Here is a 27,884-nt window from a genome sequence, read left to right as displayed (position 1 = left end):
AAACAGGAAACAATAAAGAATGAATGATATAGAAATAGAGACTTTAAGTACATTGCATAAAAATTCAAAGTTACATATTTGACAAGAATGTGTCGATAACAGTGGAATCAAATACGGACAAAGGCTGGTACGGACCGACCACAGGAGTTTTGATGACTCAAAGATCAGGTAGGAGGTTAGTGTTCGGTTGTATAAGTCATTGAAAAATGGGAGTGGTCGGCGATTCAGAAGGATGTTTGATCAACAAATCAATTTTGATTTGAGGCAACACGAAACATTTGGTGGTGGAGAGTTGGCCGTTTGTTGGTCGTTTGTTAGTTTTTTTTGAGAGACGAGCAGTAATGGTCGGTTGAGGGGACTTTTTAGAACCCAAAAAAATCACCAATCGATCGATCAAGTAAAATTTATACAGTAAAGTTGACGGTAAAATGTTCCTTACTGGTTTGCTCAGGGTATATAAGGGTGCATCGTCGGTGAGGAAGTTAGGTTGGTGCTCTCTTTCTCGGTTAGACTAATGTTCGGTGGTTCGTCATGTGGTTCAGTACAGTGTGGTCCCGTAGTCGATACCTGCAAAGAATTTCATGAAGATTGGAATAACTAAGCGGTTGAAAATTTAGAAAGAAAATAGATTTTTGCGATAAGGAAGAAGATGATATACTAAATTAAGAAACTTACATAATTTAACAATGATGACTTATATCATTCGTGTTGATGGGATGAGCAATATTGGAAAATGTATTTTTTGGGTGTTTGAGGAATCAGGTGATCAAAGATATTGTAATAATGTATTTATGTATGAAGAGTGAGAAAGACTAAAGTATTTATTAGGTTATGCCGCTAGCCGTAGAATTTTGTCGTAAATTATATTCTTTGTCCATTCTACTTGTAGCATTTGTAGGTTGTAGGGGTCGAATGATAATATGTAGGGAAGAAAGGATTTTGATCGTGGCAACATATAGTTGACCGTGCATGAAAACAGGGCCACCTATGTATATGCCTACATGTTATAAGATTTGTCCTCGTGACATATTAATCATCATTTCAAAGAAAAGTTGAAAAGGGAATTGTGTTCTTGTAAAATCTATAGACGATACATTCTTATTTTTTGGTTGTAGTGGAATTCGAGGTATTAAGCAAATGTTTCCTGAACAAGGTCCTATAATTATTTCGTCTTGTATAAGATTTTTTGTTACTTTTTTTCATATCATTCTTGTGCCGTTTGATAAGCTATTTGTTGGATCGAGGTTTCGAAGCAACATTATTGCTGCCCCTATTTTTAGAATTAATGTGTGCGGTGGCATTCCATTTAGTGTAGTTGTAGCAAGATAATATTTGTGGTGAGCTTATTGAGCACTATCTTTGGTCGTATCACGACCTATAACTGTAATTTGTCTTCGTGACATTTTTTTAAGAATATTATCATTAATTTCATCTACAAGGTGGTTTTTTGTTGTAAGAATTGATCGATTAATAAATACATGTGATGAGGGATTGTGTAACAAAGTTGAAGGGTAGATTTTTTCAATGAGTGTGTTTAAATTTGTATCTTCAAACTTCAGTAGTGTACCTATCAGAAGTCTGATCTCTGTATTATTGTTTCTATGACATGTATTGTTTCCAATAGTTTCTAGGTATTTTGAGAATTCAGGATCTTGTCTAGCTCGCATATTTGTAATAAAGTGGAATTTAGTTTCATTGGGAATAGATAAAAAGAAACCACACTTGCTTCGATAAACATTTGTTTTGTCCCATTGGGAATGACTGGAGTAATATGTCAAAAATGACCTCCAAATATAACAACTTTCCCTCCGAAGTCATCATTACAATCTGTTATATCTTTTAATGTATTGTCTAGAGCTTCTATTAGTTCTCGTCGCGCCATTGAAATTTCACCCAAATGATTAGTGAAGCTTTTCTTATTTCACGTGCAAGATTCTACTATTTTTCTATGTTGCATGTTTTGTTATCAATCAAGTCTAGTGGAAGTTTGAATTTACAATGTACTGTTTGACCATTAGGTAATAAAGATGCTGCAACATCGGATGTTGCTACAGGGATTGCAGATAGATTTGCGGTATTTGCATATACAAGTATAGCGGTATACAAATGTCTTTCATGTTCCAATAGGTCTGTCTGTAACACAAATGAATCCAGAGTGAGTGTTTAACTTTTGAATAACAATATCATAAATTAGTTGTTGTTTAGGATTAAGGCTTTCATGTGATGGTAGTTGTGTTGTGATAATAGTCTGCTGGAGGAATTTTTCTTGTTGTATTTGTTGACAATGTGAAGATGTTTCACTTTGTAAGTATTCGATTCCAAAGTCATGTAAATTACTTCCGAGGGGTGCTAAGAATCTATTTACAAAAATTGAAGCTTGCGTCTCAAAGCGAAATGTATCAGTCTGGGTAGAAGAATTTACTCCGGATATACAAAAAAGGTATAATCTCTTCCACAACAACTGAGGTTCTGCTGGATTACAGAATATAAGTATTGTAGCAAAAAGTTGAGCAAATGCTGATGGTAGTTGATATTGTGATGCTTCTTCAAGTGAATCAATTATTCATGTATCACTATGTAATAGACCAAGTCCAACGCATGCAGCTCGAAAAGTCTCATATTGAATGCCGTTAATAGTTTTAAGGTCTTCAAAAGATGCCGTTTTTCTTCAAAATTGTAGCAACATACGAAGGAAGTATCTCGCATTTTCAGCTGGGCATGCAGTTACAATTCTTGCAATAGCTGACCCACATTTTTGTATATTCCATTTATGTATTTTGGTATTCCATACAAAGTGTTGTGAAACTTCTCTGTACAATAAAGTTTAACTTTTAGCATGTGACTTATGTGCATTTATGTGAAAGAATTCTGTTAGCATCGTGCGTTGATGAAGGGTGGAAGTAGTGATAGTAGATATTGAAATGTTAGTTTTAAATGATGTGTATTGGTAATTTGGTATGTGTAGTTGAAGAGCATGTACTGGAGGTTGCATTTCGTTTAAATTGAAGCTAAAAATACGCCAGCATGCTTCCGGAGGTGCTACCCAGCGACCTGATTGGAATGCAGAGATCTCATCTACTGGTTGGTCAGCAGTGGAAAGGTCAAGTATTTATATGGCACATTTGTACAAATATTTAACAAGTTTAAATGTTAAAAAAAATTCTACATTTATATGGAAGTCAAATTTTGCAAGCAACGTAGGATTGTAAAGTACTACCCAACGATTATCCAAAATTTTTCCAAGTGCATAAACAATAGATCCACATTTACGCCTTCTATATTTTGGGAATCCATTTTTTGTATGACTTGTTTCTTTAGCAAAGGCTTTTGGGTAATGGTTTTTACATTTGCCGTTGGACACATTGTTTGGATTCAATAATCCACTAAGACCATGTAGCATATACTTGCAGACTAAATTGTACCAAGGAAGTTTTTCTTGTTGGTTTGGCAGTTCTGCTGAAATAAAAGAGTCATACAATGATGCACAGTCTGAATTTGAGTTAGCATCCATGATTAGCGGTATATGTATATGAGGAAGTCTTCTTTTTTGAAATTCGATAACATAAAAATAAGCTTTGACAACTCCAAGTACATTTATTTTAGTAGATCATGCTTTAATTCTTCAAGTTTGGATCTAAAAACTCTTGCAACTAAGTCAGGTAGATTAGTTGTACTATTACAAATGGATATGTAAAACTAAATTTCAGGCCATTATGGATTACAAGTCATTGTAATAAAGATGTCAGGTTTTCCGAAGGTCTGTACAAGTGCTATAGAATCCATGTATCTACGATGCATATCTCGGGGACCACCTATGAAATAAGAAAGTAAGACCAAAGGTTTTCCTATCATAGACAAATTGTCTACTCCATTGTTGTTGTAAGCATATAGAATTCCTTGATATGTATCTTTTTGAAATGTGTTTGTGATTGTTGAGTACGAAAAAAGTCAAGTTTTTGAGTTTCTATTTTAATGTATTGATCAATAACGTATTATTGTAATAAACGTCCTGTCTGTAGTAAAATTGTTGGACACGAAGGTCTAATTTGTAATCGATACGAATAGTACTTTCTCATAGATATCCGCCCTTTATCCATCATTTCTTTCTTTGTTCCTACAATACAATTTTGGAAATGTAATATTTAGGACAATGAAATCGTTTCAAAAGAGTTAAAAAGTTATACTTGAAAAGTAGTTAATGTCATAACGTGTGTACTTTAAGTGTTTGTACTTTGAGTGTTGTCTTCATCTGCTAAAAGTTGATTGTATAAATCAACACCAGAAAAATTAGATTGTATTGTCATTCTTCTGTTGTTTTTTAGTATGTCAACATGCCAACCAGGTGGCCGTAGGGATGTAGCAGTGGATATTAAAGTGGGTCATAAGAAAATGAAAAATATGAAACTTTTTTCACAATTCCTTTGATAGGATACACTTGAATATCATGATGTAATCTGTAGTTTGATTATCTCCATCTTGCCAGATGATAGATATATCGTTCATAGTTGGATGGTTGTAAACATTTTTATTAAGGCATGGATTTGTCTTCAAGAAAATCTTATAGTCATTGATACAAGATATTGTATATAATTGCCTAAAGAAGCATGCATATGGATTTAAGTAGGAGGTGTTTATAAGTATCATAACTAACTCAGGTATTAGATTGAGATAGCTTTGAAGCCGTGCCTGAAGTTCTGTATTTGAGTCATTGTAATAGAGTTGCAATTTTTTTTTCTTGTCAATTGTAGGAGTTAATGAATTTATAAAATGATGCATTGTTCCATTCACTCGGAATATGTACAAATTCTATTCAATGCGACACAAATCAACATCGTACTTGACTTCGAGTGTAGAAAATGCAAAAGAGTTATTATATGTACGAATATATGGCATGAATTGTTCAGACATGTTATGGTTATAGATTATGAGATTCTTGAGTATAAGAGGTGTTTCATGGGGAGCAAGAGCAAATGCACCATTTCCACAACAAAAAATTGTGGTTTCATGGTAGAAAAGAATTGCACCACAATGAGTACATGGGGACACATTTGGAAGAATCCATGTTGACGGAGTGGTTGTATTTGTACGTGTAGAATTTCGAATAGCATCCTGACGTATCATTCGCCTTCTAACACTCTGTAGATTACAATTTGAAGGCATATTTGTACAATTTGTTGTTTGTTACGAAATGTTATTGTAGGAAAAAGTCTTTTGCGAATTCCATATAAACTTTTGTCAATATATAGTGGTAGTAGCAATAATAGACTATTTTATATAATAGAACAAGTCCAAATAGTGTGGATGAAGTTGTCTTTCTAAAGACTGTGTAAAATATGGTAATTGCAATATAGATTGTTGCGGTTAAATAGGTTTACCTAAAAACACTTGTACTTCTTAATAAACATTCGTGTTATAAGAACTGTCCAATTATTGTAAATACTGCAAATTGATTATTTATCTGGAAGGCCGAATCTTCTACTAAAATAAGGTTTGACTTGAGAAGCTTTTTCTGTATTGGCAAAAAACAAAACAAAAATAAATATTTAAAATTCAATGCTTTATAAATAATGCTGAAAAATGTTAAATTGCATTTCTTATTTGAAAATTTTATCAATAAGTTTATTTTGATAATTAGAAGATCCATAAATATAAAAGAATGGATAGTATTCTAGACGTTTCTTCTCCTTCTTATCCAACAAAATTCGGCCACTTCATCTCCTCTTTCCATCCCCACCAACTATTTCCATCCGACCAATTCAGTCAGATACTTTATTTTTTTTTCATATTCTCTCTTCTGTATTCTCACATTCTCTCTCTCTCTTAAGGGTTTGTTTATTTAAGTATTTGTATAATTGATTATATTTTTTTTCTCCTCTTTCTATCCCAACTGAGTGGACGGTCCTCTTCCTTCTCATCCGACCTATTCAGCCACTTTTACTTCTCTTTCCATCACAACCGACTTGACGTTTCTCGTCCAATCCGATCCAATCGGTGAGGCACTTCCATTTTTTTCATTTTCTCTCTTCTCTATTGTCTCATTTTCTCTATCCACCCCTCAACCTGCCACCGCCACCGCCAAACAAACTTCCGCCATTTTCAAAAATTATGTTGAGGTCAGATTACTAAAAAATTATTTCGTCCAATTTTTTGTTAAGGTGAAAGGCATGCTTAGTGTGATAAGTTTTTTCATTTTTTCTTTTATGTATTATCTCATTCTCTCTCTTTTAAGGGTTTATTTATTTAAATATTTATATAATTGATTATATTTCTTTGTCTTCTTTTTCTATCCCAACCTATTGGACGTTTATTGTCCTTCTCTCCTATTTTCATCCCAACCGACTGGATGATTTTCCTCCAATCCGTCAAATTTGGTCAGGCACAAATAGTTATTTTACCAAACACTTTAATACAAACAACCAATTGAATTAGCTAGTCAAACCAGGTAATTAAAAATCAGGTAACAACTAACAGGTAAAAGCTATCACTTAATTACGAAACACACCCTTAATCTATAATTATTCTTATCATACCATAATTTTTTGAACAATATATATTTAATTATTTACTAATTATATTTCTCATAAATTTTTATGTCTACAGTAGAGCGGACATCATACCTAGAACGGATAAAGTACTTTTTAAAATAGATTACAGATAAGATAAATATAAACTACGCCCAAAACAAAAAAAAAAAAACCATTCAGACTTATTTTTTATATATATAAGAATGAGTTGTAACTTATTGATTAATAAATTCCCAAGAAAGGAAACAAAGGGAATTTATTAATAAAAAAAGTCGTGTAAATTACAGCAAGCTAGGACAATGGATATATTAATAAAAAAGCTCTATTGACTTAGGCATCAAGGCTCTTCCTTAACTCCAATATGTAATAATAAGTATATGTAAAATAACTCACAACAACCAAACAAATATATTTCTTATTCTCTCTCTCCACCCCTCAACCGGTTGCTACCACTGCCCAACAAACTTCCGCCATAATCAGAAATTATGTATAGGTCAAATAAACAAAAAATTATTTGGTCATTTTTTTTTGTTACGGTGAAAGGCATGGTTAGTGTGATAAGTTCTTATTTAAAAATTTCCTTCCCATGGTGTTTTAACAAATATAAAATATTAAAACTTAAATATATACTAAATTTATTTACGTTATTGAACCATCCTGTAATGCGTTGTAGCGCGGACACGGTTTCCGGCCATTTTTTTTGCTATCCCTATATACAACTCCTAATTTGTATATAGAATTTTTTATTAAATAAGTGCAACTGTAAAGATTGGCAGTTCTTTAATAAAGATTACTGCTGTAAGAGATGTACATGATTTATAAATCTTAGAAATTACTTATATACCTGAAAGGCGGATCCTTGTCCTAAAATAAGGTTTGAGCTGAAAAGGTTTTTCTTTACTGATATATGAGACAAGAAGTAGAACGATCAGTGAAGAGAAGCATGGGAGAATTGTTTAAAGAGGACCATAATGATTCAATATTCAGTACTTACACTAAGTTAGCATATAATTAAATAAAGGTATGTTAGAAGTCTTTTGAATACCTTCAGACCAGGCTAGGGACGGTAATGGGTGAGGGCAATCGTTTATAGAAGTTGTATCTATGGATGTAAGTTTGATTAATGAGAATCCCTGTTGATTTTCTCTAGTATATATAATGTAGAACTGGAAAGTGGGAAATAGTACAAAATATGTGTATGATTCCAAGAAACTAGAGTGTGAGTTGACGCAATTTTGTTTTTAATATTACCACAAGAATATAGTAATGATTTCATTGATTTGACAGTTGTGTATTTGCATCTCCTCATGAACGTGGATTTCGCAAATATACGAATTATTAGGGTTTATATAATAAGTAAGAAATACCTAAATTAATATAAATAAATTTTATGGACAAAAAGAGAAAGAAGAAAATGTGTTTGACCGAATTAGTTTTACGAGAGGAGTAGAGAATGAGAGAAAGAGAGAAAAGATAGTATAAATATATTTTAGGGAAAAAAAAGAAAAAAAAATGTGTGGACAGAATTATGCCAAATGCACCCTTAGTCTTATGAGAGAGGAAGAGAACGACAGAAAGAGAATGAAGACAATATAAAAATATTTTAGGGAGAAAATGAAGCAAAAAAAATTGTTTACCCAATTTTTGTTATGAGAGAAAGGAATACAAAAGTGGGAAGAGGAAAACTGGAAAAAAGGAATCGGCCGACCAAATAGGTTGGATGGAACGAAGAGGGGAAAAAATAGAATGAATTATATAAAAAAAATTTATAACTGTGCAACCAATCAATTAAAATTTTTATTATTTTTGTTTTTAAGAATAATTCTTTCTATTTAAATATTTTTTTTTGGTTTATTTAAATCGTATATTATTACAAAAATTTCGTCTAAAAAATTATATTGTTGGGTGCAAAATAGGATTAAGGTCTGACCTAACAAAGTTAAGTAGTGTTGTAGTGAAGAATGAAATGAAAGTTGATTAGATGGTTTTATATTTTTTCGGAAGAGTTAACTGCGGGTTGTTAGACAGAGAAATAATTGACTATTAAATATAGTAAGTGGTTTGATTGGAACTATTTCTGCAAAGAAATCTCCAGGGTTTGCCTATTAGAATTTACATGGCATATATATTTGTAAACAATTTAGTATAATAAATATTGTCTGCAAGAAGATTCAACTTGTTCGCTCTATATAATGGGTCATAGTAGTGAAAAAGTTGACAGAGATTTTCTGTTAGTCAATTAAATGAGGTGAAACATTTCCCATTCATTGTCTTTAGAGAATTTGTAGCTATTGTATATTGGCATTGGGTTATTTAAGGAATACATATCGTTTAATGGTCGGTGAAAACTTAGTGAATTCCCGGGGTCATTTCCGTTATGTTCGTTTTGTGGATAGGCTTTGTTACTCATTTTCATTCTTCTTATGGTTCTTTTGCTGTCGGTTTTGATATGGAATGGCATCCTAACGTTGGCTTTGGGGAAGACAATCCTGCCGCTACCATTCAACTTTGTCTTTCTTCGTATTGTCTTGTTATTCAGATTTTAAAGGTAGACTATATTCCAGTTTCACTTCACCATTTTCTTGATGATCCTAGTTTTTTTTGTGGTGGTTGTATAGAAGCAGATGTTGCAAAGCTGTATAGGCATTACGGTCTTGTTGTAGGTTTGAATATTTTAACACATTTTACAAAAAAGCTTGTTTAAATGTTGATCCAGCTGCACATGCTTACAGGGGGTTGAAGGCAATGGTATTAGCTGTTTGGGAAAAGAGTTACCAAAGACATTGCATGTAACTCTAAGCAACTGGGATTCAGAAGTTTTTACAGATGAACAAATTGAATATGCAGCTATTGATGCCTTTGTGAGTCTTCTGTTGGGTATTAGACTTACATATTTAATATCCGGAATTTCACAGCCTCATATGATATATTTTCTTGGAGACTAGCTTTTGTAAATTGGAAAATAGTTACAAGTATGGATATTATGTTTCTTATCTGCTTGTAAATCCTAGGTATGTCTCTTGTTTATGTATTGCACTCTTTTGTAGTGATGGAGTGCAGGCTTGAAATTGTAGTATGTATGTTTTGTTCTCATGTTGTGTATACGGTTATATTATTTGCATGCGCGTCAACTTAAAGTGATTTTGATGCCCTCTAATAGCATAATCATATGAATGTGTGAATCGAATTTGGGTTTGAGGAGGAGGACAAGTTGCTGACTAATAAGTTCTAACTTATAATTCATATTTATAGCAGGTAAATTTGGGTTTGAGAAGGAGGACAAGTTGCTGACTAATGAGGAATAAGTTGTAACTTATAATTAATGTTTATAGTAGGTTGCACATGTCTTGCTCGGTTACTGTAGCCTGTAAACTATCCAATTTACTTACTTTTAAGGGATTATTTGATACCTTAATTGTATTAATATATGAATTATGAAATACAAGAAAGAGACATATTTGGGCAAAGATAGTTGGCTTAATAATTAAAACATCATTTAGTCAAGTAATTTTGCATTTAATATTACAAATTAGATTAATGTCATGTTTATAGTAGGTTGCACATGTCTTGCTTCGTTACTGTAGCCTGTAATCTATCCAACTTAGTTACTTGTAGGGGATTATTCGATACCCAAATTATATTAATATATGAATTATGACATACAAGAAGGGGACAAATATTTGAGCAAAGATAGTTGGCGAAATAATTAAAAGATCATTTCGTAAAGAAATTATGCATTTAATATTATAAATTCGATTAATGTCTTGATTCCAAGGAATTGTTTGGAGAAATGATATATCTTTTCAGATGTGTTTGGTCGTTCATTCTTGAATAGAGTTATATAAATGAAAGGTGTTCTCATAAAAAGTAAATGAGATATATAAGCTTCAGTGGGAGTTTGTTGTAAGAAATATAAATATGGAGAAATGATGGACTGTAAAAAGATTGAAAATTTGGTATGTTTATAGTAAATAATTTTTAGAGGGATTAGTACGTTTGTTTATTCATTGTTATCTTTTAAAATTGAGGTGATAGGTAACATGTTAGTATTGTTCCACGAGGATGCGTAATATATGGGTTAGGTGGGATAGGAATTGTACAAAGTAATGCAATGTTAGAGAACTTTAAGGTTTGATTGTTATAATTACAGTTAGGTAATAGGTAATTATAGCTTTCATAGGTTAATGTTGTAGAAGATTTCGTGGGATTCAATACAATAACGTTAGTAATAGTACAAGTGATTGCATTAAATGCAAAGCATGGTATGACAGGAATGACATACATATATATACATATTCTTAAGCTCAAAAATAATATAAAGGTTTGAGTCTACGGAGGATGAATGGATATGGCCCAGTGCCGATCGAGTGGTACGCCAAATTCATTTATGTCGTAATCTTTAAAAAAAATTCTTTTTGTTTTTTCTTATTTCTTTTTAAATTATACCTTTCTTTCATTAAATTTTTTTATGTATTATTTAAAAAATATTCTCTACATATCTAAAGAATATAAATATAGTTGTTGAGTGGTTTTTTCAACAATACACAGTAAAATCCGAAAATATTATCGAACTTGAATTAATAATTTTTTGTAGAAAAAAGCAATAAATACATGAAAATAAGGGTGATCCCCAATAGGAAAATTCTCAATTAATTTGTGTCTGATTGAAGATCCTTTATTTGAATTCCCATGAATCATTAAATAATACCTAAGGAAACGTCTCAAAACGTCACCTGGTCAGTTACCACAACTGCCCTCAACCGCCCCGCGTATTAATCCCCTACTGACACGTGCCTTAACCATCCCACCAACCGTCCCTGTCAGTTATCGAATTCAGTTGCCTAGCTGACCACCCCCGTCGACTAACTTCCATCATTGTCCTGTCTCCTTAAAACGGGCGGTTGACCAACCGACCGCCTAGCCTCCGAACCTTCCACCCAGAGAAACCCTTGGCCACCTGATGGGCCCAATGACAGGCCCACTCTCCTCCTATTTAGGGCCATTACCCTAATTATAAACTTTATACTCAACAATAGTTATTTTTTAAAACAAAAGAAAGTCGGTGACGGATTTGGTCGGATGGAAAAAGAAGAGGTAAAAAGAGAATGAATTATATAATAAATATTTTTATAACAGTGCAAGGGGTGGAGAAGAAACCACGGATGGTGGAAATTCAGCCGGTGGGGGTGGCGGGTTAAGCGGTGGAGAGAGAGAATAACACAATAGAGAAGAGAGAAAATGAAAAAAATGGATGTGTCTGACCGAATTGGTGGGATTGGAAGAGAACCTTCCACTCGGTTGAGATGGAAAGAGGAGATAAAGAGGCCGATTTAGTCGGATGAGAAGGAGGAAAACCGTCCAGTTAGTTAGGATAGAAATAGAGGTGAAAGAAATATAAATGTTTAAATAAATAAACCCTTATAAGAGAGAGAGAATGAGAGAATAGAGAAGAGATAAAATGAAAAAAAATGATGTATCTGAGATAATTGGTCGGATTGGAAGAGAACTGTCGAGTCGGTTGAGATTGAAAGAGAATAAAAGGTGGCTAAATTGGTAGGATGAGAATGAGCCGTAGTCGGTTGAGATGGAAAGAAGATAAAAAATGGCTAAATTGGTAGGATGAGAAGGAGAACCGTAGTCAGTTGGAAGTACGAAAGATGTACATTCGATTGGGATGGAAAGAGGAGATAAAGTGGCCGATTAAGTCGGATGAGATGGAATAGAACTATCCAGTCAGTTTGTAGGGAAAAATGAGCGAAAGAAATATGAATTATATAAACCCCTTTCCTTTTTTTTTTTTAACTATGTAGCGTTAAGTATTCTGTTAAAAAATATATATTTATCGATCAACCGTCCTATCGGACAAATTTTTTGTTTTCATGACCAACAAACTCGAAAATTTCTGCATTAGTTTGAAATGTATTTTTAAATAAATCATAGCATTAGAATATTATAAGTTATTGTATTAAAGTAAATATTATGATCTACCAAAGATATCCATATCAATATATTTTGTACAAGTAAATCACTACAAAATATCAAATGGAAATGGAAACACACAATCCTCAACAAACACCCAATATCTTCAGTATAATTGACAACGCGGAGGTTAATTGCCTACAATATTACCACTTCGTACAATTGCTGTAAATATCAAATGTTACACTATTAAGGTCATCTGCAGTTGATCTACAGTAAGTTTACTCCAATCATAAACTTCAATTTTTATTCTAAAAAGTATATTCCCTATATATTCCTCTTTTATATTATTTTATATAACTTTTCATATTTATAAATTACACCTCAACTTTAATTTATTTTTACATTAGATTCATACACATATAATTTATATTATATTTAAAAATTACATATATGAAAATTAACATTTATAATTAATAACTATTACAAATAAAATTATACATTATTTTTTAAAAAATAAAATTATATCACTTTTAAAAAATAAAATTATACATTATTTTTCAAAAAAGTAAAATTACATACAAAATATAAAGTTATATATCATTTACTAAAAAAAGTAAAATTACACAATACACCAAAAAATATCAAAAATATAAAAAACACCACAAAAACTCCTCTTAAAAAATGAAGTGGAGGTACAGTGATACTCCATTTTGTGAGAGGGGGATTTGGGGGTGGGTTGGAGCCCCCCCCCCCCCCCCCCCCCCCTTTTGTACAACCCATTGCATAAATGCACTGGGTTGGAGATGATCTAAGGACACTTAACGTAAAAACAGGTAGTCATTTGTACCACTAGTCATATATATGTTTGTTTAAGGATATACATTTTGTTATTTATTACCTATCTTTTTATTTTGTTATTTTGTAGTTTTTTTTTACTAATTTGTATATATATATATTTTGGAGCAGAGTATTTTATCGTAATATCCTAGATTTTATTTTTCCTTCATCTTGATTTTTAAATTGTTATTTGTTTTTTTATTTATTTAATTATCTATATTTTTATTTTGTAGTTTTTTTTACTACTTTTTTTTTAATCATCTTTTTTGTTGTAGAGTATTTCATTGACCGATTTTATTTCATTCGTGGTTCATTAGCATCTTAGGTTGTTAATTGCCTTTTTTTTGTCATTATAGTATTTTTTGTAGTATTTATTTTTTTATTTTGTTTTTACTTATTGGTTTGTTTCTTTATTTCTTGTAACAAAGTTTAGTATATCTATCACAATCTTTATCTTTTTACTTTTCTATTATCTTGTATTTTCATGTTGTTATTTGCTTTTTTTTTTCTTCTTTATGATTTATTATTTGATATTATATTATCTAATAATTTAATATTATATTACAGAATTATGGATAACCTAAATGTAATAAAACAAATCATCCACGAATATATTATATTAGAGACGAAGATAGTAGAGAAAATGGAAAAGAAATACTATTTTGAAAAGAAAAAAAAAATGTTCAAAAGTTTATAAAAATTTCATTGAAGTTTCATTGGATGATGAAATAAAAAATTTTAGTGTATACATTGCAAGACTTCTCTAACTAAATTAGCATTTTTGAGATCATTTAAAGAAGTGCTTGCAAAAGAAGTCTTATAATAAAAACAAAAAAGTTTACAACTTCAACATGTCAAATGTAAAATTGAGATTACTCATTTGTCAGACGACAGAGATGATAATCATACAAAGCAAATAGAAGTTATTGCCCATTGGATTTTGATGAATGAGCAACCATTTAATATTACGGAGAATTATAATTTTACTTATATGTTAAGTGTAAATCAACCACAAGTTTGTTGAAAGATACCAACCAAATTTCATTGACTCTAGACATTTGGAAGTAAAAAATGCAAAATATTTTTTATATGTGTGTTATGGCCATTTTGTAGATTGACATTGGAAACTTCAAAAGTGACTTCTTAGTTTTTTGCCTCTTTTTTTTTTCCACATTATGGTAATATAATGATTTACTTAAATACTTCCAATAAAAATAATAATTTACTTAAATACAAATATATTATCTTTTATCATAGTTATTAACAATATTTATACATTTATTGATATGTTTTAGATGTTGACATCTATGATGAACTTGTAAAGAGTATGAATGAATGAAGAATCGAGCATAAAGTCTTCATTATCTCTGTAGACAGTGCTTTCAATAGTGATGTGGCAATTCAAATTGCTAAAGAAATATTTTCTAAGAGTCGTAAGTTGCTATTGGAACGTTAGTTGTTTCATGTTCGATGCATTGCATACATATTGAATCTTGTTGTTCAAGATTATCTTTTTGAGATAAAATATATCATTGAAGATGTCAAAAATAATATGCAATTTATAATTCAGTCAGAGTTTAAGTTGATAAAATTCTCTGATGTCATGCATCATTTAGGAATCTCGGTAGAAAAGTTAATAATTGATTTTCCAACTTGTTAAAACTCTACACATGAAATGTTAGTTAAAGCATTTAGAGTTAAGAATGCATTTCTTATATTTTTCAGCAAAAAGAGCTTTCATATCATTGTTGTTCCAGCCTCGAAAATTGGAATAAAGTGAAGGATGTAATTAGCATATTAGATATTTTCTATAAAGTTACTCATGTGATTCCCGAATTTGATTATCCTACTTCTAATATTTATCTTGATGTTATTTAGAGATTCAAACATGCCTTGAATGATAAGAAAAATACACTGATGTGTTCATTAGAGTGATGATTCAAAAGATAAGCAAAATTTGACAAATATTGGGGATGTTGCCACATTCTAATGGTTATTAGAACAATACTTGACCTAAAATTCAAAATATGATTAGTTGAGTTTGCTTTTAATAGAATATACAATGAAAGTAATGGACGTACAAATGTGATGAAGGTTCGTGACTTGTTCCTTAACAGGGAGAAATATCATTTTATGATAACCGAATGAATTTTTTATTTTTTTTTTGCCATAAAGTATCGATAAAAGGGATTGAAGTTATAAAGTAAAAGTGAATGTCATCGCAAAGATGCTAGCTCCAAACTGTGAAAATATTGAGCAAAGTTTTCTTGGTCATGCTAAATTTTATTACTGATTTATCAAGGACTTCAGAAAAATATCGTAGTCTATTACAACTATGCTATGCGAGGATGCAAGTGAAGGAAATATATATATAATGTATATGTTGTATGATACAGTTTGAATAACATAGAAGTATTGCATTGAATTAATATATATAGTAAGTGATTATAATCAATGTCCTATTCAATCATTATATATGTGTTGTATCAAAATATATGAACATCTTGAACCTAATTAAATAAATTATCAGTCTAAATTGTCTGTGCTTAAGAGGCATAATCTAATAATCATTTACTAGTTGTTTGGACATCAATCGATATTATTAGTTACATTCATTGTGTCTATTTTCTTTCAAAAAACATAAAACAAAACTTGTGGTTTTTTTATACATGTTATTTTTTTTTTTAAAAAAAAAAGTATTTGAGCTTAGATTTGAAATTGTAGAAATCTGAAATTAAATATTATTTAATATGATAAATATTAATCTTTTATCATCATACCAAAGCCCAATACAGGGAACTAAACTCTTAGGCCTAGCTTGAATCATGCCTAAAGTCTATGATCCAAATCTATTGGAGCCAAAGAAAATGTCCAACTTGCGAGGACCTATAATCTCAACTTGACGATCCAGAACCCGAAAGACTTAAATAAAAGTTGCCAAAATCAAAGTCTATAGAAGATGCTAAACAAGTTAAGAAAACAAAAGGACGTGTAAGGTCCTTTCTGTTTCCACGATAACCGAGTCAAATTATCATGATGTTGATTTGACCCAATTAACATACATATATATAGTAGTCAACACATAAATACAATTACATGATAATACAATATAAATACATGTTCTGACAGTACATAATAGTATAATATATAACACAATATATTATTTTATCAGCATGCCAAATCTATATACAACACAATACTATATAAATTATAGAACACATGTTTCTATATAACATAATTATGTGTTGTGTTATATATAAAATAGATTGTTTTTTTTTTTTTCTGTATTGATTTGACCTAATCAACACCATAACCGTCATCAATTTAGAGTTGTTCCTGAAGTTAAAGAGACATAGTTTGAGTTTGGATTGAATTTGAATTTGAATTTTAGAATGAGTTTTAATTTGTGTTGCTTTAAGTTTATAGGTTTGGTTTGAGTATGGGGGTTTCGATGTGTATTAAATTGATAGGTAATGATAGTGTTGATTTAAAAGTGTAATGTATGAGTTTTTTTTAGGAGTGGAGCAAAATAAAAAATACTACTCCCTCCCTCCAAAAACAATAGTCTCATTTTTTTCATTTTTGTCTGTCCTAAAACAATAGTCTCATTTCTATTTTTGGTAACTAGATCCTCACATTTTTACAAATCTATCATCACTTTTTCACAAATCTATCCTCACTTTTTCACAATAATTCCATAAATGAGAGGTATTTTAGTCTTTTAAAAATATTGTTACACCCACTATCAATATATTACTATTATTTCTTAATTTTCGTGTTCATCTCAAATGTCTCTATTGTTTTGGGATGGAGGGCATATCATTTTTAAAATAACTATTTTCAAAAAGAAAAAATATTCCCAAAAAATAAAGAAAGCATTGTTTTTTCTAAAAAAAAATTAATCTAATTATTTTAAAAAGAAATTTATTTTTTTAAAAAAAATGAATGAATTTTGTATAAGGGTTGGTAGGGTGTCATCGATTCAAACTTTTTTAAAAAATAAAAATGAAAAATAAAAGATATGTTTAGACCCATATCATAAGCTGTAGAGGTTGTCGGTTAGGGTGTAATTTTGCGACTCAGACCAACTGCAACGGAGGATCTTCAAAGATCCTCTCTCAGACCAACCGCAACGGAGGATCTCCAAAGATCCCTCCTCCTTCCTCCAACTAGGCTCCAAGTAAATATATACATATTTTTAAAAAAGAAAATGTAAAAATCTCTTGAACATCTCTGGAAAGATGTCTAAGAAATCTCTATTTTTTTGTATTTTATATATTTTTGATAATTTAAAATTTTATTAACTACATAATGATATAAATATCGATATACTTATTTATTTTTAATTTTAAAAATAAATACTTTTAATATAAATAAATATGATTTTTATTAAAAATAAATTAAATAAAGTATGAGGTGAACAAAAAGAGTATAAAAAAAATGAAAATTTACTTTTGTAGGTATCTTTGTTGCATATGCCCTAATTTGCCTTTTACAGTGTTTGCACAGTCGATTAAGCCATAACGCATAAGAAGAAACACACACTTAGTGTTAATTGATTGGAATATCCTCTCCTAAGTTAATAAGAACTTCAAGAAAATTAATAGGGTCTCTGTTATCCTACAAAAATAAGTTTAAGCGCAACCCAGACGCCCACCAGAAGGATTCAGCCATTGGAGATTGAGCCGGCCAGAGAAGAATAACCAATCATTATCGACAGCCCGAATGGACCAGTCCAAAAAGAAGCTGCTCACGCGAGAGTCCGATAATGAGGCTCGGTCATAGAAAGCACAATTCACATTTTGGATAATGGAAGAGGTGGCTGAGTGGACTCCTAACAATGGGGAAGGTGGAGAAAATCCTGAGAAACACCTATATAAAGACAAAAGGAAAGAGGAAAAAGAGATCCGATCAACACTAGCATAAATCAATCCCGTCCCTTATTTCTCATTCTTGCACTTGTTTTTTATTCTTTGTTGCTTTTGATTTATTTCAGCTCTTTCCTAAGTTTTTTCTTTTCATCTAGTAATTTAATTTCCATAATTCAAATCTTGCACATTTCAATTTATTGTTATCACGAGACTTAGCCCGAATACTTTCTTGAGTATGCCAAAGAACCCGATTTTTGTCGATTTTGATAGGCCTAGATTTATTAGGCCGTCATTGACGAATTTTAGCGACAACAGATTGGCATGCTCAGTGGGATTCTGACAAGTCTTGAACTTTTATGCAATTAAGAAGTCGCAAATTACATCGTCGGTGAAATCATCAATGTCAAAAGATAAGGAAACTTCCGGTAAAATCTCAGCGTCGCGCGCGCCCGAAGAACTCATGTAGGATGAGTCCTCTATTGCTCCGGGGAGTGGAGAATAGATACTGATGATTCCCACATGAGTTCTTCAAAATCAGATCCATGCGGAGATTCAAACGGCCTTCCACGAGTCAGCGCTGACGCTCTCCAATATCTCGTAGACATCCTAAAACCAACTATCCAAAATGAGATTGCTTGGGCAAAAGACGAGGAGCTGCGCAAAGGATGCGCCGGCCATCTGTCCCGGAGATGATAAAAATGCACCTCGGACGAATGTGCCACAGGGGGACACGTTTGGGTGCCCTCCAAAGACACTCCAGTATGGCAACGTCATCATACTAAGCAATGAAATTGAAAATAAAAATACCCCGGACGAGACAGTGGTTGAAGTACCTTGGTGGTCCTTGAGGCAGGCCATTTTAAGGCCACCGCCACATCAAGAACATCCGGGGAACATTGGGTACACGCCACCAGCCGCCCAATGGGAAAAAAACTCTTTCGTCGGTGGTGTGAGCGCACCCACGTCGCCTGCAGGGGCGAACGGACAAGGAAATGTCCCTGCTCGGGGAGAGACGGCTGACCCTTGGGGGGCACGGCCAACTACAGCCTCAACCTCTCAGGCCGCTCCTCCGGCTCCGAGGATGACTTGGAAGCATTTGCCCCACCTCCGAATCTGCCTTGGGGGACAGCTTCAGCTCCCTCAGGTCCATGGGGTTCGGCTCCATCGATTGTAGCAATGGCTTGGGGTTCAAGCGCACAGGGTCTAACCTTGCCGTCCTTTCAAGGAGCAGGCAACATACCTGGAAGCTCCCCCTGCCGGACCAGCCGCACAACAGGGCTACAGACCGGCACAGCAGGGTCCTCCCGTCTATTTTGGGAATTTTGTCCCTCCACCAGCAGCACCTCCGTGAGTACCAGATAAGGGGAATCAAGGAAGTCCAAGTCCGGCTCATCCCTCACAGAGCCATCAACAATTTTTTCCTCGTGCTCAACCAGGCCCAGGACAGCCTGGAGGATACGCTAAAGTTGTTCATTCGCCGCAATCGACTATTAATCCGCAGGTCGTCGAGGAAGCAATTCGGTGGTTGTATGGCAATCCTATCCGACTTCTCGGATCAGATTTCCATCGACCACCCGCTTCCTCAAAATGCACGGGTCCCAGAATTCATGTTGTTCTCAGGCAAGGATTCACAGTCCACCATTGAACACATTGGGTGGTTCACAGCTCAGTGCGGAGGAGAGTTTTGGACCAACGATTGGTTCAAGCTCCAGCTATTCTCATTGTCCCTCACGCAGCCGGCATTTACGTGGTATGCGTCTCTGCCGCTGAATTTTCGCAATACATGGGCGGATCTCAAAAGGGCATTCCACAAACACTTTTATAGCCCGCTGCTGCAGGTGACGGTCTTGGACCTTATCAACCTAGCAAAAATACGATGAATCGGTGGAATAAGTTTTGGAGAGATTTTGCAGAGCTGAGGGACGGTGCCAGGTCTGGGTACCCGAAAATCAAGTGGTCAATATGGCTATCGATAATATAACACACTAGCTCTGGAAGAAGCTGGCCATGCAGAAATCTAATGACATTCAGCAGCTTGCTAGAAAAGCGGTTAAGGCGAAACAGCTCCTCCGGGACTCTCAGGAAGCTAGGCAAAAATTCAGAAGTAGAGCACATTTTGTCCAAGTCCAAGAGGATGAAACAGATTACCCAAAGGGGTCAGAGGAGACATTCCTGGCAGAAATCTCACAAGGAAAGGCGTATACTTGCCCGGAGCTCAAAGTACCTCGGAGGAAGGAGACCAATCCCAAAATACAATATGCATTCGATATATCCAAAACTGAGCAGATCTTCAAATTTTTGTTGAAGGATAATCAGATCTGGTTTAAAGAAGGCCATAAAACACTGTCCAGCGAGGAATTGGGTGGAAAAGCCTATTGCAAATGGCATGACTTGTTTGGACACCAGAGGAACGCAGTACAAAAGGCTATTAAAGAAGGCCGTCTACGGCTGACTGACAAGTCAAACAATAAGGTCGATACGGAGCCATTCTTGGCTCAAATTAATGCAGTAAGTTTCCGACATGGTAGGAGGAACCGACCAGCCTCAGGTGACAGGCCGAACTTGGAGCAGGCCACCCCGAAGAAGAACCGACCAGCTTCGGGTGATAGACCGAACTTAGAGCAGGCCGCCCGAAGAAGAACCGACCAGCTTCGGGCGATAAGCCAAAATTGGAGCAGGCCACCCCGAAGATGAACCGACCAGCCTCGGGTGATAGGTCAAACTTGGAGCAGGCCGCCCCAAAGAAGAACCGACCAGCTTCGGGCGATAGGCCAAACTTGGAGCAGGCCGCCTCGAAGAAGAACCGACCAGCCTCCGGTGATAGGCCGAACTTGGAGCAGGCCGCCCTAAAGAGGAACCGACCAGCCTCGGGTGATAGGATGAACATGAAGCAGGCTGCCCCGAAGAAGGACCGACCAGCTTCGAGCGATAGGCCAAACTTAGGGCAGGCCGCACCAAGAAGGAACCAACCAGCCTTAGGTGGCAGGTTCAGTCGGGAACAGACCGCGCCTGAAAGGAGCGTAGTTAAACGGTTGGGGAAGTCCATACAGAAGGCTATCGAAGGTCACCTACGGCTGACCGAAAAACCGGAAATAAAGATCAATACGGAGTCGTGCCTCGCTCAAATTAACATTGTAAGTGTCCGACCTGGTAGGAGGAATAATCCAGCCTCGGGAGGTAGGTCAAATCGGCAACAGGTCACACCAAACAGGAGCATATTTGAACGGTTAGGAAGGTCTATAAAACCCCCATGAAAGATTTTGGTTTGGGATCGTCTTTTATCGAATAGTATTATTGGCGAAGTTAGCTTCGAGAAAAATGGTGAAGTATGGCAGGTTACTTCAGTTAACCAAGTGATGATAACTGCTCATGCTATGCGATGGCCAAAAGGGCCGCCAAACGATGGGAAGTTGATGGATAACCGAAAAATGATCCCACTATTGACAAGGACTCAACGTCGAAGATGGCAATGACAAATCTTGGCATCACGGCTCGCTGAACAGGATCAGCAGCATGAGCATCCCTTCGGAGGGCAGAGGGAAATTGCAGTAACTGAGGAAACATCTTAGATGGAGAAATTACCTCCCCGGAGGAGGAGGTTGCGAGAATGGAGGCCGAAACAAACCACCCCCAAAGAACAACTTTACCCGGAGAAGCCGGCGACGTCTGTCCTGAAGGACGAACCAATTATCGGGGCTTTGGAGGATGATAAGACGTCGATCATAAGTTTGGATATCATCGTGAACAAACAAGATCTGGAACAGGCTCTGCATTGTGAGAAGGATTTTCGGGTGAACACTATGGGGTTTTTGCCCAGAGGGTTCATAGCTCTGGAAGTTCTGCCCTTATTTCCAAGGAGACGTGTTGGTGGAGGAAAATGGCCTTTTGTCATGGGCCGACCCGGAACAAGAGGTTCCGAAGGAGGAACCAGAGCTGTTTTTCTTTCAGAAATTAGCCGAAGACCAAACACGACACCTTAAACCATTGTTTCTGACTGTGTATCTCGATAGTCGCACGATCAATAAGGTTTTGGTTGACGGGGGAGCATCCGTCAACATGAACTCCGGAAAATTGGGAAGAACCAGGGAGATCTAATCACTTCCACCATGCGGACCATGGATTTTATAGAAATGCACATTCAGCCACCGGCGTGCTAGTGGCCGGATGTAACGGATGGGAATCGTATCGACCGGATAGCTTTCTTTGTGATCGAAGGCAAACCAACTTACTCAGCCATCTTAGGGAGGGACTGGATTCACACTACTTAGTGTGTCTTATGCCGTCCACCCTACACCAAAAATGGTATTTTGGAATGGTAAACACGTAAAGACGGTTGAAGCCAAAACCGACCCCGCGATGGAGGTCCATGCAGCCGAGGCGGTCTATTATTTGCCCAGCGTGTATCCACTTTCAATGATGTTGAGGGACGTGGATACATGGACGGAATGTACCTCGTGATGAAAGGGTTCAAAATTCATACAGAGGCCAACTCACGGCCCGTCCACCAAGCCGTTCATAATGAGTGACGACAGGACGTATTAAGGGACCTGGAGGGACGGATCTGCGAGATGTATGATGCTGCTTGGGCTATCGGATGTATCCCTGTTTGAATCCTTGAAAGGCAGGCAGACCATTCAGATCCGCCGCCTCCCCCGGAAGATCCAAACGGAGATGAACTTCTCTCGCCTATCCAGAGGGCTACCCCATCCTTTCAAACGGAGGACCCTCTCTCGAGGAGATCAATCTCGGTGACCGTGCAATACCCCGAATGACTAGGATCAGTTCTTTGCTACTCTCGGACCAGAAACAGCAACTTACAAATTTAATACGAGAATATCAAGACTATTTCACGCGGGAATACCATGAGATTCCGGGCCTATCTAGAAAATTGGTCGAACATCGGTTGCCTACCAAGCCGTTGTTCAAACCTCATAAACAACCCCCACAGTGTTTCAACCCGGAGTTGATGCCGAAGGTCAAAGAAGAGGTGGAAAAATTGCTTAAGCCAATTTTATTCGTACCTGTCGATACCCGGAATGGATATCCAACATCGTGCCCATGATAAAGAAAAATGGGAAGATCCGAGTATGTATCAACATTTGCAATCTGAACTTGGTGACGCCCAAAGACGAGTATGTCATGCCGATCGCCAACATGCTTGTCGACTCGACGGCAGGATACAAAATCTTGTCTTTCATGGATGGATACTCGGGGTCCAATCAGATATACTTGGTTGAGGAAGATGCCCACAGAACAGCATTCCAATGTCTGGGGCAATCAGCATATTCAAGTGGATTATGATGCCGTTCGGTTTGAAGAATGCCGAAGTGACCTATCAAAGAGCCATGAACGCGATCTTCCATGATTTAATCGGTGAGTGTATGAAGGTATACATTGACGACATTGCTGTAAAATCGAGAGCATTCGACCACCATCTTGCTGACCTACAGAGGGCATTCACCTGGATGAGGGAGCACGACCTGAAAATGAACCCAACAAAGTGCGCATTCGGCGTTCAAGCGAGAAACTTCCTAGGTTTTCTCGTCCATCGGAAGGGGATCAAAATTGATCAAAATAAGGAAAAAGCGATCCAAGAGTTGGGAACCACACGCAACCTCAAGGAATTACAGAGTTTGATAGGCAAGATCAATTTTTTGCGGTGATTTCATCGCCAACGCCGCCGGAAATATGAAAGTATTTTCCGTGTTGTTACACGGAATGTGGAGGTTTTCGAATGGGGAGTAGCGCAACAAGCTGCTTTGGAACAAATGAAGCAGGCCCTTACATCACCACCGGTGTTGGTGCCACCGATCTCGGGGAAGGAGCTGAAACTTTACATTTCAGCGACGGAAGACACTATCGGTTTGCCTTCTCGCGCAAGATGATAAATCCGGTCGTGAAAGGGCAGTTTATTATCTCAGTAAGACTCTAAACGATGTTGAAACTCGTTACACATGTATCGAGAAACTATGCTTATCTTTATATTATGCATGCATGAAGTTGGAGTATCATTTGATGTCTGTCGAAACTATTGTACTATCCAGAGTCGACTTGCTGAAATATTTGCTGAGCAGACCGGTCCTCCCAGGCCGCCTAGTTAAGTGGGCAATGAAACTAACATCGTGCCTTAAGATATCAGCTTCTAAAAGCGTTAAAAGGACAGGTAATTGCCGATTTTTTAGCTGAACACCCCGTAATGATCAAAGCCGCCCTCACGGGTACATCAGATTGGAACCATGGCAAGTTACATTTGATGGTTCGAGCACCGGAGGAGCAGCAGGGGTAGGAATCGTAGTAACCAATCCTCAAGGAGAAATTTGGCATTTTGCATATCAACTCCCGCATGGAATAACCAACAAGCAGGCGGAGTATGAAGCTCTATTGTTGGAGTTGCATTTTCTTGCAGCAAGACAAGCTAAAAACATCATGATCCGGGGCGACTCCCAATTGGTCATCCAACAAGCATTAAAGGAATTTAAATGTAAAGATCCATGACTCCAAGAACTCGTACGGGAAGTGCACGGTCTGATCCAGCAACTTACAGAGGTAATGCTGGATGACATTCCCCGTGAAGAGAATTCGGAGGCTAACAATCTCGCTCAATGGACATCCGAGTATCGAGCGGAGGAACCAACCACTGAATTTGAATGCTTAACCACCAGCAGAGATACAGATTGGCGCACAAAACTCCTCAAGGCATTGGCAGAACCCAAAAAGGCTAGTTCAAGACACATTCAGGAACAACTTTTGAAGTATACATGTATTGACGTCGAACTCTATCGCTGACGAGCTGATGGAACTTTGGCGCGATGTTTGGGGCGAGATGAAGTAATGAAAGTGATGGTCGAAGTACACGAAGGGATCGGAGGCGCACACAGGACTGGCTCAATTATGAGATGGACCATCCTCGGATATGGATACTTTTGGCCCCGAAACTCACAAGACTGCATCAACTACGAACATGGCTGCCCATCGTGCCGGCGTCACAGACCTCTACAACACACCCCAGTCGAGGAATTTCATTCGATCCTCAAACCATGGCCCTTTCAAGGATGGGCAGTGGACGTCATCGGTAAAATCCATCCACAATCATTGAAAGGACACACATTCATCCTTGTGGAAACCGACTACTTCACGAAATGGGTAGAAGCAGTCCCGTTGGTCCAAGTACGGCTGAACCATGTTATTCGTTTCATCAAGAGTAATATTATTCACCAATTCGGCATAGCAAAGACCATTACAACCGACCAAGGGAAGGTGTTCATTAGTGGGAAACTCAAAGCCTTTGTGGCGTGATACGAAATCCGTTTGGTCTATTCTTTTTCGTATTATCCGCAAGCCAACGGGCAAGCTGAAGCCACTAACAAGACATTGATCGCTATCATAAAAAAGCGCAGGAAGATAATCCAAGGACATGGGATGAGACGTTGGAGGAGGCCTGTGGGCCTATCAGAATGCTAAGTCCACCATGACCGGAAGCACGCCCTATCGGTTAACCTATGGACAAGACGCAGTGCTACCTCTCAAAATCACGGTACCCTTACTTTGCACTTTGAAACAAAATGCAATGCCAATGGAGGAACAGGACCGGGCATTGTTGCACGAGTTGGATGGCCTCCCAGAGGAATGATTTCAAGCCTTCAAATATCTCTGGCTTCAAAAGAATAAAGCCGAACGGACTTTCTAAAGACAGGTTCAGCCACGGTCTTTCCAAGAAGGAGACTTCGTGTAGAAAGCAATACTCCCAGAAGGTCCCAAGGATCCACAACTAGGTAAATAGTCACCCAATTGGACGGGTGCCTACATCATCACAGCAAAATCATCCCACAGAGCATACAGACTAATGGAGCCCGACGGCGATGAATCAAAAACATTCATCAACTGACGGTATCTGAAACCTTTTCTACCCTTTGTTATGAGATATCTGAAAGGTGGAATAGGTACATTCATCATCTATACCAAAGGACACACAGACAAGGGGAGCATTCAAAATAAGGACCGATGTTGATATATGTCAAGTTTTGCCTACAAAGACTAGTTCAAAAGACATTACAACAACGTGAGATATCAATAATCAAAACAAAACAAAGGAAAGCTGCCCGACCAGATCAGTCGTCACCCTGGTCCACTTGGATATTAAGCAAGGAGCTCCTCCCGACAGAAGACACCCCAGCGACGGTAGGTTTTGGATAGTCACGAGAAGGCGAGACCACCATACCAAAAGGTAGCTCCCCTAGAAGCTCCCGGCCATCGGCAGCATCCGGACTCATAGGAAGAAGAGCCGTCCAATCGGTTATGACATCAACCTAGGACAGCCTAAGTTCGGCTAGGTTCTATTCCGCCTAACTAAAATTTTGCTGCAACATCGCCCGACACCCGACCAACACCACCAAAGGACCATCGACCGCCCGCATTAAATCATACAACTCAAGGCGATCGGTGACCCCTTCAACCAGGCTGTCGGGTACTCTCTCAATTTCCGAGGGGATCTTATTCAATCGTACTCGAATTTGTTCCATTTCGGTTTGGAGGACAATCTGTTCTTTCCGAAGACCGTCAATATAGGTTCTTTCCTCCTCTGCCTTGCGCCTCTCCTCCTCATAAGACTCGGCGTAGGCTTTTCGTCGTTCTTCCAACGAAGCCAACTCTCCTAACTGTTCACCGGTGACTTTGTGGAGGGCTCGGCAAGATTGAAGACTATCGGCCACTTCGCCTAACCTACCTGCCAATGCCTCTAATCGACGCTTTCTGAAAGATTCCAAGCTTTCATGCACCGCTGCATCCAGGACCGACAATTGCATACACTCAAAAGCTTCTGGATCGTCAGGCGGAGACAAAGAATACTTCCCGAAGAAAACCCTTAGAGGCAAAGCAAGCAAAAAACCTATTGAACCAAAAGAACAAAAGGACGATATTCTCCTCCGGACTAGGACTACCCAAAACGCGATTTGATTGCAATAAATCAACCACCTTGTTGTTACTATCATATGGCGAAGGCATCGCTAGTGGCTCTACGGTATAGAAAGATGAAAAATGGGGCTCAACCTCACCTACTAGCAAGCCTAAAATCACCGAAACATCCAAAACAGTAGGAGTTAGAATGCCAAACTGGAGTACAAATGCGTTAATATGAGAACTCCAAAACCCAAGCAAAGCTTTTGCTAACTCACTACTCTGGGAAGGGATTACCTTGCTTAACATTATCATATACCTAATGCCCCAAGAATCCCACATGTCGCCAAAAATAGGGTCTAGCCTATCGACCCAAGAACCCCAAGATTTCAAATCCTCTGGGTTTAATAATCGTGTCAGTCGGGAAGGGATACAAGAAAATTTTAACCAAGGTTGAGTAAGGAAAAGGTTACCTCGGCCAAAGACTTCGGCCAGAACGACCCCGGAAAGATCCTCATCCTCGCAGTTAAGTCGAAGAGCCCAATGACCGCAAATCTTCATGAGCCTAGATAGAGGGACTGCCGATGGACCGACGGGCCGACCAGTAAAGGACGACTCTTCCTTCGCCTTTTTGGTGACTGATGGACAAGATGGGACCTCGTAGGAACCCTTGATAACATGCGATTTTGAAAAATCAATACCCGCCATTACGCGAACGAGAGCAGCAACGTCATTTTAGAAACGATCGGCGGCACAAGAACATTGGATGACCTAAGCCCAAATGAATTCAGAGAAAACAAAATTCCTGAGGAAACGATGGGAAGAAGAGTGATGTAGA

The 27,884-nt window shown here is 36.8% G+C and overlaps 1 protein-coding gene across 4 annotated transcripts; it reads right to left on the bottom strand.

Annotated features, from left to right (window-relative positions):
- Window positions 1-294: 294 nt before the first annotated feature.
- Window positions 295-27,884, bottom strand: LOC127252708 (uncharacterized). 4 transcript variants are annotated; one of them, XM_051277004.1, is made up of 2 exons: window positions 27,520-27,884; window positions 295-567 (listed from the first exon to the last, which is right to left on the bottom strand). In XM_051277004.1, exons 1-2 carry the CDS (start codon window positions 27,752-27,754, stop codon window positions 539-541), a joined length of 264 nt encoding a protein of 87 aa, XP_051132961.1. In that variant the 5' UTR covers window positions 27,755-27,884; the 3' UTR covers window positions 295-538. The 4 variants fall into 4 exon arrangements, with proteins under 4 accessions (XP_051132961.1, XP_051132960.1, XP_051132959.1 ...); XM_051277003.1 differs by lacking the exon at window positions 295-567 and adding an exon at window positions 17,750-18,155; XM_051277002.1 differs by lacking the exon at window positions 295-567 and adding an exon at window positions 17,750-18,117.

Source organism: Andrographis paniculata, unplaced genomic scaffold (genome assembly GCF_009805555.1).
Source record: "Andrographis paniculata isolate CXL003 unplaced genomic scaffold, ASM980555v1 Contig46END, whole genome shotgun sequence".
NCBI classification, from domain to species: Eukaryota; Viridiplantae; Streptophyta; class Magnoliopsida; order Lamiales; family Acanthaceae; genus Andrographis; species Andrographis paniculata.
Note: the sequence above shows the minus strand (reverse complement) of the source record. Positions and strands in the feature narration are given on the sequence as shown.

Excerpts from the sequence above, each read along its gene's own strand:
- LOC127252708 (XM_051277001.1), bottom strand. The coding sequence starts at position 27,754 with ATGGCGGGTATTGATTTTTCAAAATCGCATGTTATCAAGGGTTCCTAC. Across the intron at positions 27,445-27,519 it reads GGCCGAAGTCTTTGGCCGAG|AGGATTTGAAATCTTGGGGT; the intron begins GTAACCTTTTCC and ends TATTAAACCCAG.